Source organism: Pristiophorus japonicus, chromosome 6 (genome assembly GCF_044704955.1).
Source record: "Pristiophorus japonicus isolate sPriJap1 chromosome 6, sPriJap1.hap1, whole genome shotgun sequence".
Classification (NCBI taxonomy): Eukaryota; Metazoa; Chordata; class Chondrichthyes; family Pristiophoridae; genus Pristiophorus; species Pristiophorus japonicus.
The window spans coordinates 118,970,559-118,983,488 of record NC_091982.1 but is presented as its reverse complement, the minus strand read 5'-3'; the positions used below and the strand labels follow the sequence as shown (position 1 = coordinate 118,983,488).

At 47.2% G+C, this 12,930-nt stretch overlaps 1 protein-coding gene across 1 annotated transcript in view; it reads right to left on the bottom strand.

Annotated features, from left to right (window-relative positions):
• Positions 1-12,930, bottom strand: part of LOC139265766 (dedicator of cytokinesis protein 11-like) — a 304,412-nt gene that overhangs the window by 53,121 nt on the left and 238,361 nt on the right. The window contains exon 45 of the mRNA XM_070883138.1: positions 3,282-3,388. Coding sequence (XP_070739239.1) covers positions 3,282-3,388 — 107 coding nt within the window. The remainder of the gene's footprint in view (positions 1-3,281; positions 3,389-12,930) is intronic.

Here is a 12,930-nt window from a genome sequence, read left to right as displayed (position 1 = left end):
GTGCCAGTGCAGGAAATTCACGCAGTTCAACACATTTGAATGGGGGATGGGGGAGGGCCAGACAGCGAGTTGCTGTTTTTGCGCAGCTTATTGAGGAACGGTCCATCTCTGACTGTAACGTCCGGATTATCTACCCATCTGAAGTTGTTGTGCGATTTGTGCATAAATAACGGTGAGCACCATTAATCTCACCATTATTTTTTTTACAGTAAATTCTGGTCCAATCTTGCCTATGGCAACCATCTCAAGACAGTCCCAATATAAAAGAATGATTGACATGACGACTCATACTAATGAGTTTCGGGGCAAAATTGCCCTTCACCCGATTGGAGACGGTGTCCTTCCAGGTCTGGGACATTTATTGCCCAGTCTGGAAGTCCCGCCCCCACCGTGGAATTGGGCTTTCCGCCGCTCAAAGACGCGAAGTGCTGAATCCGGCACTACGCTTCCTCGGAGGGGCGGTCCCGGGGCGTCAGCGCAGTGCGGACACACTACAACGCCCCTCCCCTTCAGTTAAAGGGGACTCGCCCCTCCCTTTCAGTTAAAGGGGAGGGGCACTGTGCACTCTGCATGGCCCTTTGGCAACTGTCACTGGGCCACCATTGACTGGGCCAGGGCCTGGCATCCGAAGCAGGCTGACATCGGCCTGTGCCAGCCTTGCGGATAGTGGGGCAATTTGATATTTAAACTGATCAAATGCAAGTGTGACACATACTTCATAACACTTTTGAGTGTGACATGACAAGCTCTTTCTATATACAGCCACTCAGATTGTTATAAAACACCAACCCACTTAGGCAGTTATCGGAGACAGATATCACGCCACATATTCTCATCTTTTACTTCATTGTAGCTCAAAATCATACCTGGATTGGGTTTATCATTTTACATTAGAATGTAGATTACAGGGCGATATGATAGAAGTGTTTAAAATGATGAAAGGACAGGACAGGGTGGGCAGAAGCAGACTCTTTCCCACAGTTAATACCCAGAGAATGAAAGTATGTGGCATAACACCATGAGCATGACATGGTGCAGCATTCTGAAAGGATAAGGAGAGAGCTACACCTATCATGTGGAATTAATTGATTTGTTTAAATTCGCAAAAGCGAAGGTTTTTGGCTTCCTATTCCTGATTGGTATTCAGCTTCTTGGGCTGGAAGTACATGTGCTGTCAGGATCTGGATCAACTCTCAGGACCCACTTAATTAAGTAACCTGGATCTGGACCCACCATTCAGGCCCATCCTCAAAGGATGTGCTGGAGGACTGCTCATAGAACAGGGTCCCAGCATTAATCACTGGATCGGGGGAGGGATAGGCAATTCTACGGGTGTAAAAAGATAAACACCCCGAGGTCAAAACTCGGCTGGCAACACCACCCGTTAATGCCGGAGATGGGCGTCTAAGTGCTTACCGTTGGTGGTGACCGGGTTCCTCGGCTCCCGGGAAATTTCGTTGGGCGGTAGTGATGTCATCGAGTGTCCCCCCCCGCACCCACCCCCGCCACTTGCTGCTGCCGCTGCGGAATTTGGTGAGTGCGGTGGCCTTACCGGCAGGTGCCCATACAGCCCGGGAAAGGTAGTGGGACATCAGGGGGAACCCGGGGCGGGAGTGTCCAGACATCAAGGTAAGTGGTTATGTTTATTTTTTTCCCCGGTGGGAAAATGTGAGTGAGGGAAAGTGCCAGAAATATTTTTTTCCATTTTTTTCACCTTGCATGCTGGGGAAATTCGGTGGGCCTCCTGAGCTGCCGCTCCGCTGGCGCAAACCTGTCCCGCCCACCCTTTCCCTCAACGACTATCTGTCCCACCTGTGACAGGGACTGTGGTTCTCATATTGGACTGTACAGCCACTTTTAGCGCTGCTCTCTCACCTTTGGGCAGGAAAACTGAATTTGGCAGTTTGAGGTGGCACCTACCACTAAAATCAGCCAGGTGTCACTACCTCAGAAACGGTGGGACCGAATTTCCAGCCCCCAAGTCTGTGGTTATGAGTAATCCTTTTGGTGAAAAGTAACAGATGAACTTGGATCAGTTGGTAGCAGTCACTGCCCTGGATCACTCCAGATCCAGAGCACAATATCCATGCTGAAACTACAGCACAGGGAAGAGGGAATGCTACATTCCTGAAGCAGCCATCTCCCTTAAACTGGGACACCTACCTGCCTGTTCCAGTGATTCAGATGGGGCTAGAAGATGCAATGGCAGTATTTGAAGTTGAGGAGTGAGTTGTCCTGGCTAACAGTTCTCCCTCAACCATTTCATAACAAGTCACCGCACATGTTTCAGTCGTGTGTACTGAGGGAAGAACATCGGCTGGGATATTGGGATAAATCCCTGTTCCTCTCCCAATAATAGAATGGGATCTTTAATTTCCAAGTGAATAGACCGACAGGTCCTTGATTTACGGTAACATTGGAAATACGATGGATCTGACAGTGCAACACTCGCTCAGTACTCCAATGAAATGCCAACCTAGATTATATTGCTCAAGTCTCTGAACCCAGAGCCTTCAGACTCAGGTGAAAGTACTGCCCACTGAGAAGATTGATGATGCCCGGATGATGAGTGAAAGCCTAGTCATTCAAAGACCAGGGACTTTCCCGACGTTGGCACCTCTGCTCACGCCCTGGAGGGCCGGTAATGATGGCGGTAATGGTTTCCGAGCGGGTGCCCTGCCGAGATATGAGTTGCCAGAGATGCACAGCAGCACCGCCCGGGAGCGTCCAGCCGGCGTGGAACGCCGCCAGTTTCGACTCCACGGTGAACTTTGTTGTGCGCTGACCCTATAGTGCCCCATGGCGGGACGACCTGGAAAACCAGGTCAGAGCTGTCCCGGAGGCAGGGAGCGATGAACGATGAATGAGGTAAGTTTGAGAGATTGTTTTGTTGAGTTTTATTTTTGTGATGTAGCTGATTGTGGGGTGTTTAAGGTATGGGGAATGTTGTGTTTTTATGTGTGATTTGTTTTTCTCCACCGAAGCCTTTCTTAGGGCGCTCTGAGTCCGGCTCTTTTGCAACAGATTTGCAGTTGCTCAGCCGGCCTAGCGCCCTGAGAGAGGTGTACAACGCCTCCCTTAGCGCCCTGCACCACACTCAGGGCCCAGCTGATGAATTTTGCTGACTGAGGCGCAAACTGTTCCCAGGCGCAAATGTTACCGCCCGAAAATGACCAGAAACGAAAATCCAGCCCCATTAATTTGTATGTCACAGTCGGGCTGTAGTTCTCGGAGATACATATATGAATGGATAAAATAGCCAATCAATGTTGAAACCTTACCTCAGTGTCATGGACATCTTGCATTCCTGCATCCTCTTTCATTGCAGCTTCTTCCTCAATGTTGGGAGTTATTGCTTTGAAAGCTGAGCAGCCTTTAGGAAACAACTCTGAGAGGGGGGAAAAAACACAAAGACACTTTAAATGTGTATTTTATCTCAACAGCTGTTACTTGTACAGGGTTGTCCAAGATATCAACTGGCAGAATGTGGAGCATTTGTGAAAAAAGGTCATCGACCTGAAACATTAACTCTGTTTCTCTCTCCGCAGATGCTGCCTGACCTGCGGAGTGCTTCCAGCATTTTCTGTTTTTATTTTCAATTTCCAGCATCCACAGTATTTTGCTTTTGAGACCCTGGAGCAGGATTCACTCCCTCCGATGGAATCTGCATTGTTTTGCATAGTGGATGCATTGATTTTGATGTTCCAAAATTCCCTCAATTCTAGAACGGTCCCAGCAGATTGGAAGATAGCAAATATAACAGCACTATTCAAGAAAGGAGGGAGAGAGAAAACAGGGAACGACAGGTCAGTTAGCCTGACATCCGTCATCAGGAAAATGCTGGAATCCATTGTTAAGGAAGTGGTATCAGGACACTTAGAAAATCATAATATGGTTAGGCAGAGTCAATATGGTTTTATGAAAGGGAAATTGTGTTTGATAAATTTATTAGAGTTTTTTGAGGATGTAACCAGCAGGGTACATAAAGGGGAACCAGTGGATGTAGTAAATTTGGATTTCCAAAAGGCATTTGATAAGGTGCCACATGAAAGACTATTACACAAGATAAGGGATCATGGGATTGGAGGTAATGTATTAGCCTGGATAGAGGATTGGTTAATGGACAGAAAACAGAGAGTGGGGATAAATGTTTATTTTCAGTTTGGCGGGCTGTAACTAGCGGGGTGCCGCAAGGATCAGTGCTGGGGCCTCAGCTATTTACAATCTATTTTAATGACCTAGATGAAGGGACTGAGTGTAATGTATCCAGGTTTGCTGATGATACAAAGCTAGGTGGGACAGTAAGCTGTGAGCAGAACACAAAGCGTCTGCAAAGAGATATAGATAGACTAAGTGAATGGGCAGTAAGGTGGTAGATGGAGTATAATGGGGGCAAATGTGAGATTATTCACTTTGGTAGAAAGAATAGAAAAACAGAATATTTTTTAAAAGATGAGAAACGTTTAAATGTTGGTGTTGAGAGAGATTTGGGTGGCCTTGTGCAAGAAACACAAAGTTAGCATGCAGGTACAGCAAGCAATAAGGAAGGCAAATGGCATGTTGTCCTTTATTGCAAGGGGCTTGGAGTATAAGAGTAAGGATGTCTTGCTACAATTGTACAAGGCCTTGGTGAGACCACACCTGGAGTACTGTGCACAGTTTTGGTCTCCTTATCTAAGGAAGGATATACTTGCCTTGGAGGTGGTGCAAAAAAGGTTCACTCGATTGATCCCTGGGAGGAGAGGGCTGTCTTATGATGAGAGATTGTGTAGAATGGGCCTATACTCTGGAGTTTAGAAGAATGAGAGGTGATCTCATTGAAACATACAAGATTCTGAAGGGGATTGACAGGGTAGCTGCTGAGAGGCTGTTTCCCCAGGCTGGAGGGTCTAGAACCAGGAGGCTCAGTCTCAGGAAGGCCATTGAAGACAGAGATGAGGAAGCAGTTCTACACTCAGAGGGTTGTGAATCTTTGGAATTCTCTGCCCCAGCCTGTGGGTGCTGAGTCTGAGTATATTCAAGGCTGAGATAGATAGATTTTTGGATATTAAGGAAATCAAGGGATATGGGGATAGTGCGGGAAGGTGGAGTTAAGGTCGATGATCAGCCATGATTTTATTGAATGCCTACTCTTGCTCTTAAATCTTACGTTCTATTCTTCTGACCCTGGAGCACGATCCACTCCCTCCGATGGAATCTGCATTGTTATAATCAGCAGCAGCTGAACTTTAGGGGTGAAACTGGTCTTCACCAATCGTGTATATTGGGCTCGTAGCGATTTGGCAGCCCGTTTACTCCGCACGCCATTTCCTTTACCGTTGAAATCATTCCATTTTTGGATCACTTGCTGAAAGTCTGGAGCCAATCACTGCAAAGTTTGTTCGCAAACAACACACTGCACCCCTCGGCTGATACTGATCCAAAGCAAGGCCTCCGGGGGGGTCACAAAGTAGCCAGCAACTTGCTTTAGGCACAAACAACGGAAGATGGTGGGCTTACAACAAGGGGAGGGGCGGGCGCTCGTTAACTTTTTGAAACAATGTCGCAGCAACAATTGACCATTAATTGATTAATTAATCAGATTTCAGCCACCAACAAACTTCAGGCACCAATCAAAGAAAAGTCAAACACACTCCCTTTCAAAGTGGTGGTCACAGTAGATTACCTCCTCAGCTCTCCCATGATGTTGTTGGATTTCCCTCCCAAACTAAGGTTGCCAACCCTTTAATTCCTGGAGATTCCAGGGAAACCCTATAGATTAATCACCTGGACACTGCTACAAGCAACCCAGGTAAAAAAAAAATCATAGGACCATTATAAATGGTGTTCTTTCTTCATTTGCTTTTAACAGTTTATCAGTTATTAAACAAATATTGGACCAGGAGATAAAGGCTGCACGGTGTTTGAAGGCAGGAGGTAACGTGATATCTCCAGGACACCGCCCAGCCACAATTTGCAACTCTATATCAAACCCCATGCAATTTATCACCATTATATAGAGTGTGTGGGTGTTTGACAGGCACACAAAACAGGCAGGTTAGTGATGTGTGTGATTTTCCATTCAACATACAGAAACCCATGAGCTGCACATTTTGCTTCCTGATGCAGACAAGATGTCCCCTCGGCCAGTTGCCACAATCTTCAATAGTACATAAGAAATAGGAGCAGAAGTAGGCCATTCGACCTCTCAAGCCTGCTCTGCCATTCAATAAGATCATGGCTGATCTGATCTTGGCCTCAATTCCTCTTCCCTGCCCGCTCCCCATAACCCTTAACACCCTTATCGTTCAAAAATCTGTCTATCTTCACCTTAATATATTAAATGACCCAGCCTCCACAGCTCTCTGGGGCAGAGAATTCTAGAGATTCACGACCCTCAGAGAAGAAATTCCTCTTCATCTCCATTTTAAATGGGCGACCCTTTATTCTGAACCTATACCCCCTAGTTCGAGATTCCCCCACGAGGGGAAACATCCTCTCTGCATCTACCCGTCAAGCCCCCTCAGAACCGTATATGTTTCAATAAGATCATCTCTCATTCTTCTAAATTCCAATGAGTATAGGCCCAACCTGCTCAACTTTTCTTCATAAGTCAACTCCCTCTTCTCTGGAATCAACCAAGTGAACCTTCTCTGAACAGCCTTCAATGCAAGTATATCCCTCCTTAAATAAGGAGACCAAAACTGTATGCAGTACTGTAGGTGTGGTCTCAAATACCCTGTACAGTTGTAGCAAGACTTCCCTACTTTTATACTCTATCCCCCTTGCAATAAAGGTCCACATTCCATTTGCCTTCCTAATTACTTGCTGTACCTGCATATTAACTTTGTGTTTCATGCACAAGAACCCCCAGATCTCTCTGTACCACAGCATTTTGTAGTGTCTCTCCATTTAAATAATTATTTGTTTTTTTATTTTTTCTATCAAAGTGGATAATCTCACAGTTTCACACATTATACTCCATCTGCCAAATTTTTGTCCACTCACTTTACCTATATATATGCTGTTGCAGATTTTATGTGTCCTTTTCACAACTTGAGGATAATTTGTGAAATAAGAATGTGATCATTAGTGTTGCACAGAACCATCGAAGTTTACAGTACAGGAGGCCACTATTCGTCCCATTGTGTCTGTCCTGGCTAGACATTCTTTGCTAGAACCAGCCAAAATTAATCCCAATGCCTGCTCTCTCCCCAAAACCCTGTATCAATCCTAAACTAATCCCACTGCCCCACTCTCTCCTCAGAGGGTGGTGGGAGTCTGAAACACACTGCCTGAAGGGTGGTAGAGGCAGAAACTGTCATCACATTTTAAAAGTATTTGGATATGCACTTGAAGTGCCATAAACTGCAAGGCTACAGACCAAAAGCTGGGAAGTGGGATTAGGCTGGATAGCTCTTTCGACTGGCGTTGACACGATGGGCCGAATGGCCTCCTTCCGTGCCATAACTTTCTATGATTCTATAAATGTGTTGGATGTCTTAGAGAGACTAAAAGGTACTTAATAAACAATAGTTATCCCAGAGCATTGAGAGTGCCCAGGGAGAGGATTTGTGAGGCACTTACGATCATTAAAAGGATTCGATAGGTTAGAAATTAATTTCACTGGTGGGGGAAATCAAGAACAAAAGGGACATAATCTTAACATTAGAGTCAGAGCGTTCAGAAGGGAAAAGGAAGCATTAGTTCACACAAAGGGCAGTGGAGGTCTGGAACTCTTTTCCTCAGAAAGGCCAGGGACAGTTGGAGCTTCAATACAGAGATCGATAGATTTTTGTTGGGTCTGGGTGTCAAGGGATAGGGACAAAGGAGGGTAAATGGGGCTGAGGTACATTTCAACCGTGATCTAACTGAATGGCAAAGTAGGCCCGAAGGGCTGCATGGTCTCCTCCTGTTCACAGTGTTCCTATTATGAGGGAGACACTGGGGAGGTACCAATAGATTGGAGACAGGAAAACATAGGCCCGATTTTAACTCCAGGCAGGTTTTGAGCGGGTGGGTAGCAAGTTGATTTGGAAACTCACCCTGCTCCGTAAATGAATACCGAGCTATTTTAACCCCTGGGTCACATTTAAATCCACGGGCCAACTTCAGGAGCAGCAGGATTAGAGGGCAGGGAATAGCTGGACTTAGGCACACAGGCACGATTCAGTCCCCATTCCAAACTCATACAATCGGTCTTTATTTTTATATTTGCATTATAACATTTGATAATACTCCCATGAAGCGGCTTGGGATGTTTTACTACGTTAAATGCAAGTTGTTGTCTTGTTGTAAAAAGTATTATTTTAAAAGAGGTGCAGGAAGGGGTGTAACGGCAGGTTGAGACTGCTGTTAAAACATATGGGATCCTTGGCTTTATTAATAGAGTAAGGGAGCTATGCAAAACATTTATAAAACACTGGTTAGGCTTCAGCTGGACTATAGTATTATTATTCTGGGTACCACTTTAGGAAGGATGTCAAGGCCTTGGAGAGGGTGCAGAAGAGATTGACCAGAACGGTACCAGGGATGAGGGAATACAGTTATGTGGAGAGACTGGAGAAGCTGGGGTTCTTCACCTTAGAGCAGAGACGGTTAAGAGGAGATTTGATAGAGGTGTTGAAAGCCATGAATGGTTTTGATAGAATAAATAAGGAGAGACTGTTTCTACTGGCAGTGGAGCAGTAACCAGAGGACACTGACTTAAGGTGATTGGCAAAAGAGGCGATATGAGGAAAACTTTTTTTTAAATTTTACACACAGAGTTGTTGGGATCTGGAATATCTGGATTGTTGAATAGATGGTGAAGCAGATTCAATAGTAACATTCAAAAGAGAATTGGATAAATACTTGGTTAGAAAAATTACAGTCCTATGGGGAAAGATTATAAGATTATGAGGGGGCTTGACAAGGTGGATGCAGAGAGGATGTTTCCAATGATGGGGGAGACCAGAACTAGAGAGCATGACCTTAGAATAAGGGGCCGCCCATTTAAAACTAAGAGGAGAAATTTCTTCTCTCAGAGGGTTGTAAATCTGTGGAATTCGCTGCCTCAGAGAGCGTGGAAGCTGGGACATTGAATACATTTAAGACAGAAATAGACAGTTTTTTAAATGATAAGGGGATAAGGGGTTATGGGGAGCGGGCGGGGAAATGAACCTGAGTCCATGATCGGATCAGCCATGATTGTATTAAATGGTGGAGCAGGCGCGAGGGGTCGTATGGCTTACTCCTGCTCCTATTTCTTATGTTCTTATGAAAGAGTGTGGGAGTGTGATTAATTCGTTAGCTCCACCAAAGAGCCGGCACAGCACGATGAGCCGAATGGCCGCCTCCTGTGCTGTATCAATCTACGATTCTGTGAAATTCCTGTGTCCACGATTCTAACGGAAAGTGTGGTCACAGCCTTCAGTCAGTGCTGCAGTACCTCCACTGGTGGAGTGTGTAATTATCGCGGGTCTAGTTTGCAGAGACAGTTCACATTCTAATTGTGAAGAAAGAAACATATAATGGAAAAAGGTTGAGGGGAAATGTCATGCAGATGCAAGATTTTTAATGTAGAAATAGGAAGAAAGCTTTTGCACTAATGTGGTTGTGAGTTAGCAGCTTCAAATTAAGAAACAGGAAGACAGTGAAAACCACACTCACTTCCACCCCCGGCCTTGTGGGAACTGGGCTGAGGGAGGCGGTAGGGGGAAGGAGGAGTTCAGATGGGGGCAATGACTTCCCCCTCTGATCCCGCTGTCTACCTGTCGTGTCCCGATGTTAATCTGCTCTTTAGAGCAGCCGAGGGGAACATCGCAGGAAGACAGCGGGCTCCTGCTTTAAACATTCAGATTGAATTCAGTGCTGTCATTGGGCCCTGAGTGCAATATTTGTTAGAGGCCAGAGTGGGGGAGCAGGAATAGCGTCTCCCGCCCCCAGGCTAGACCTGTTGGGAGGGAGGGGGGTGGGGGGGGCCAGAAAAGACCCAAGCAGGTAAGTAATTCAATTTTACTGCAGGCTTCTATATGGGCCAGGGGAAGCAAGAACCTCTCCAGGTCTCACCACGAAGCCTTGGGCCTCCCTTGTCTCGGGCTCTCCCCCAACTTCCCTTCGCCCAATCAGGTCCAGGGCCCCCCTCACCACTTACCCAGATCCCTGGCTGCGGCCCCCTGAATTCTCTCCCCCGCTCACCAGCCAGGGAGGGGCGGCTCAGTCAGTAATTATTATCATAGGCAGTCCCTCGGAATCGAGGAAGACTTGCTCCCACTCTAAAAATGAGTTCTTAGGTGACTGAACAGTCTAATACGGGAATTATAGTCTCTGTCACAGGTGGGACAGACAGTAGTTGAGGGAAAGGAGTGAAAGATGCCTGAGCATGCGTTCTTTTAACGTGGGGTGGCCATTGCACACCGACTTAGCTGAGCAAGTTCTTGGTCCAGTGACAAGGGGATCCAAGACGACTGGAGACCAGGCACTGCTCTATGAGCCTAGTTGCCTACTGTTGAACATACAGACTATGGATGTACTCTTTGTGTCGTCACTGTGTGGTTGCATAAGATGGAAACTTGTTTACCTGATGTACTATCAATAAGGTTTAAAATGTGTATATACATGCTGGCACCACTAGAGGGTGCAACTGATGGAGACCAGGGGTTTCCTGCCGTGGTGGCAGGGCCCAGTATAAAAGGCTGAACACCATGCTTGTGCCTCACTCTGGAGTTTGGAATAAAGTACCAAGGTCACTACAGTTTGAGTATAACACATTGCCTCGTGGAGTCAGTCATTCATAACAGACATAACACCTACGGCGAGATGTTGGCCGCAGGCTCGATGCTGAGTAGCGCCCTTCGGTGATAAGGCTTGACTGGACTCCCCGGGTTCACCGCCTGCTTTGGGGCTTGTGCATACTCTACCCACCTCCCCCTTTAAACCCGGGGGCCAGTGTCCAGCGTGGTCACTGGGCAGTCCTCTCGGCCGCAGTCTGGGGTCGGGCGGGGGAGGGAGGAGGAAGCATGCCCCATGCTTTGCATCTTCCACAACATAATGGGGGTGAAACGCCCTGACTGGGGGCGGTAACCTCCCGGGAGCGGGACTTTTAGCGCTCGGCACGGAAGCCCCGTCCCCGACGGGGAATTGCCCTCACCACCCCGACAGGAAGCCAAGCATAATCTCTCCCGCTCCACTTTCTTTAGAGGCGGGACCCGGGGCGCAACTGGGGCGGAATGTTCAGTGCTACACGGTTGTTCTGCGTAACGCTGGCTGGCGCGCTTCCAAAGCTTCCCGCCCTGATTAAAGGGAAAGACCGCTGAGCATGCTGCACGGCCTCTGATGGCCACCGGCACGGCCTGGGACAGACTGCACCACCAGCCTGGCACCACAAGGCGGTCGAGCCAACCCGAGAATCAGCCGACCAAAAAGATGGTGGCCTGGGGGTTACCGCCTTCCCCTTTAATCACCGTCCCGTGAGCGGCTGTCCGCCAGTGGCGCGATCGGCGGGGCTGTAAAATGGGGCAATTTCGCCCCCAACATCTGCTGTTTCAGCTCAATCATGACATGGTCTGGTTCAGATCGGCATGTTCTGACACCATATACTTGCGTTTAATCTATCAAAACAAAAAATTGAAACTGGATTCTTGGCCTTCAAACAAACGGTGAGTGATGTGCTAAAACCCATCCTCATGTTTAAGTCTCCAAACCAAGCCTACGCACATTGCTCACAGATACAGCTTCTGTTTATACGCTATGGAGTGCACGCTTTCTCCTTGTGAGAACGCACCTGACTTATCCTGGTCCAGGGACCTTGGGTACAAGTTGCCAACAGCGACGTCTCTGGGCCCCCAGTGTGCAGGATTAGAGTGCAGTTAAACTTGAAAAAGACTGTGCAGTTTACCAGCAAAAAGCACTGGTAAAAGGCCTGCTGTTTGCCCAGCTTAGGACTGCCTGGTCCATTAGGCCACTGGCCCGCAGGTTAGCTGGAGCCCAGGGTAAAGAATTTCAGCCCCCAGTGACAGGTCCACCCCTCCAGAGAGACAGCGAGAGAGAGAGAGAGACACACACACACACACAGACAGTGAGACAGAGAGATACAGAGATTCACAGAGAGACAGGGAGGGAGAGAGAGAGAGAGAGAGAGAGAGAGAGAGACACACACACACACAGACAGAGAGACAGGCAGGGAGTGGGAGAGAGAGACACGCAAACAGAGTCAGATTCAGAGAGAAACAGAGAGGAAGAGAGAGAGGGACACACACACAGGCAGCAAGAGAGAGAGAGATACAGAAAGAGACAGAGGCACGCACACAGGAACAGAGATACACAAAACACAGAGAGTCAGGGAGCGACAGCAAGAACGAGAGATACACACACACACAGCGAGAGCGAGGGACAGAGACACACACACACGGGGTGAGAGAGACAGTGAAGGAGAGACAGACAGGGACAGACAGAGACAGAGAGAGAGATACCGAGAGAGAGAGACAGAGACACACACACACACACACACACACACACAGAGATTGAAACACAGAGAGAGAGACAGAGAAAGAGACAGAGACAGAGACAAAGAGACAGAGACAGAGAAAGAGACCCACAAACAGAGAGCGAGAGAGAGAGAGCGCGATACAGACTGAAAGAGAGTCAAGGAGAGAAAATCAGAGAGCAAGACTAAGAAGACACACGAGTGGGTGAACGTGTGTGTACAAGCTTTCAGTTCACGTTCAATTCATGGAGGAAAGGCCAAACTTGCCCTGCAGTAAATCAGACCTGGAAATGACAGGCAATTTATAACACCTTTATTATAAGATTCTAAGTAATTACTGTACAACACTGCAAAGGCAATGAACCGAACCATTATTTATATCCTAAGGCTCAAACCAAAGGAGTTGTAAAGTACAGGATAAAACTGGGGGCTTTTGACCTAAACAGTACCCAGTATCATTATGCAAGTATATTTCTCTCGTAAAA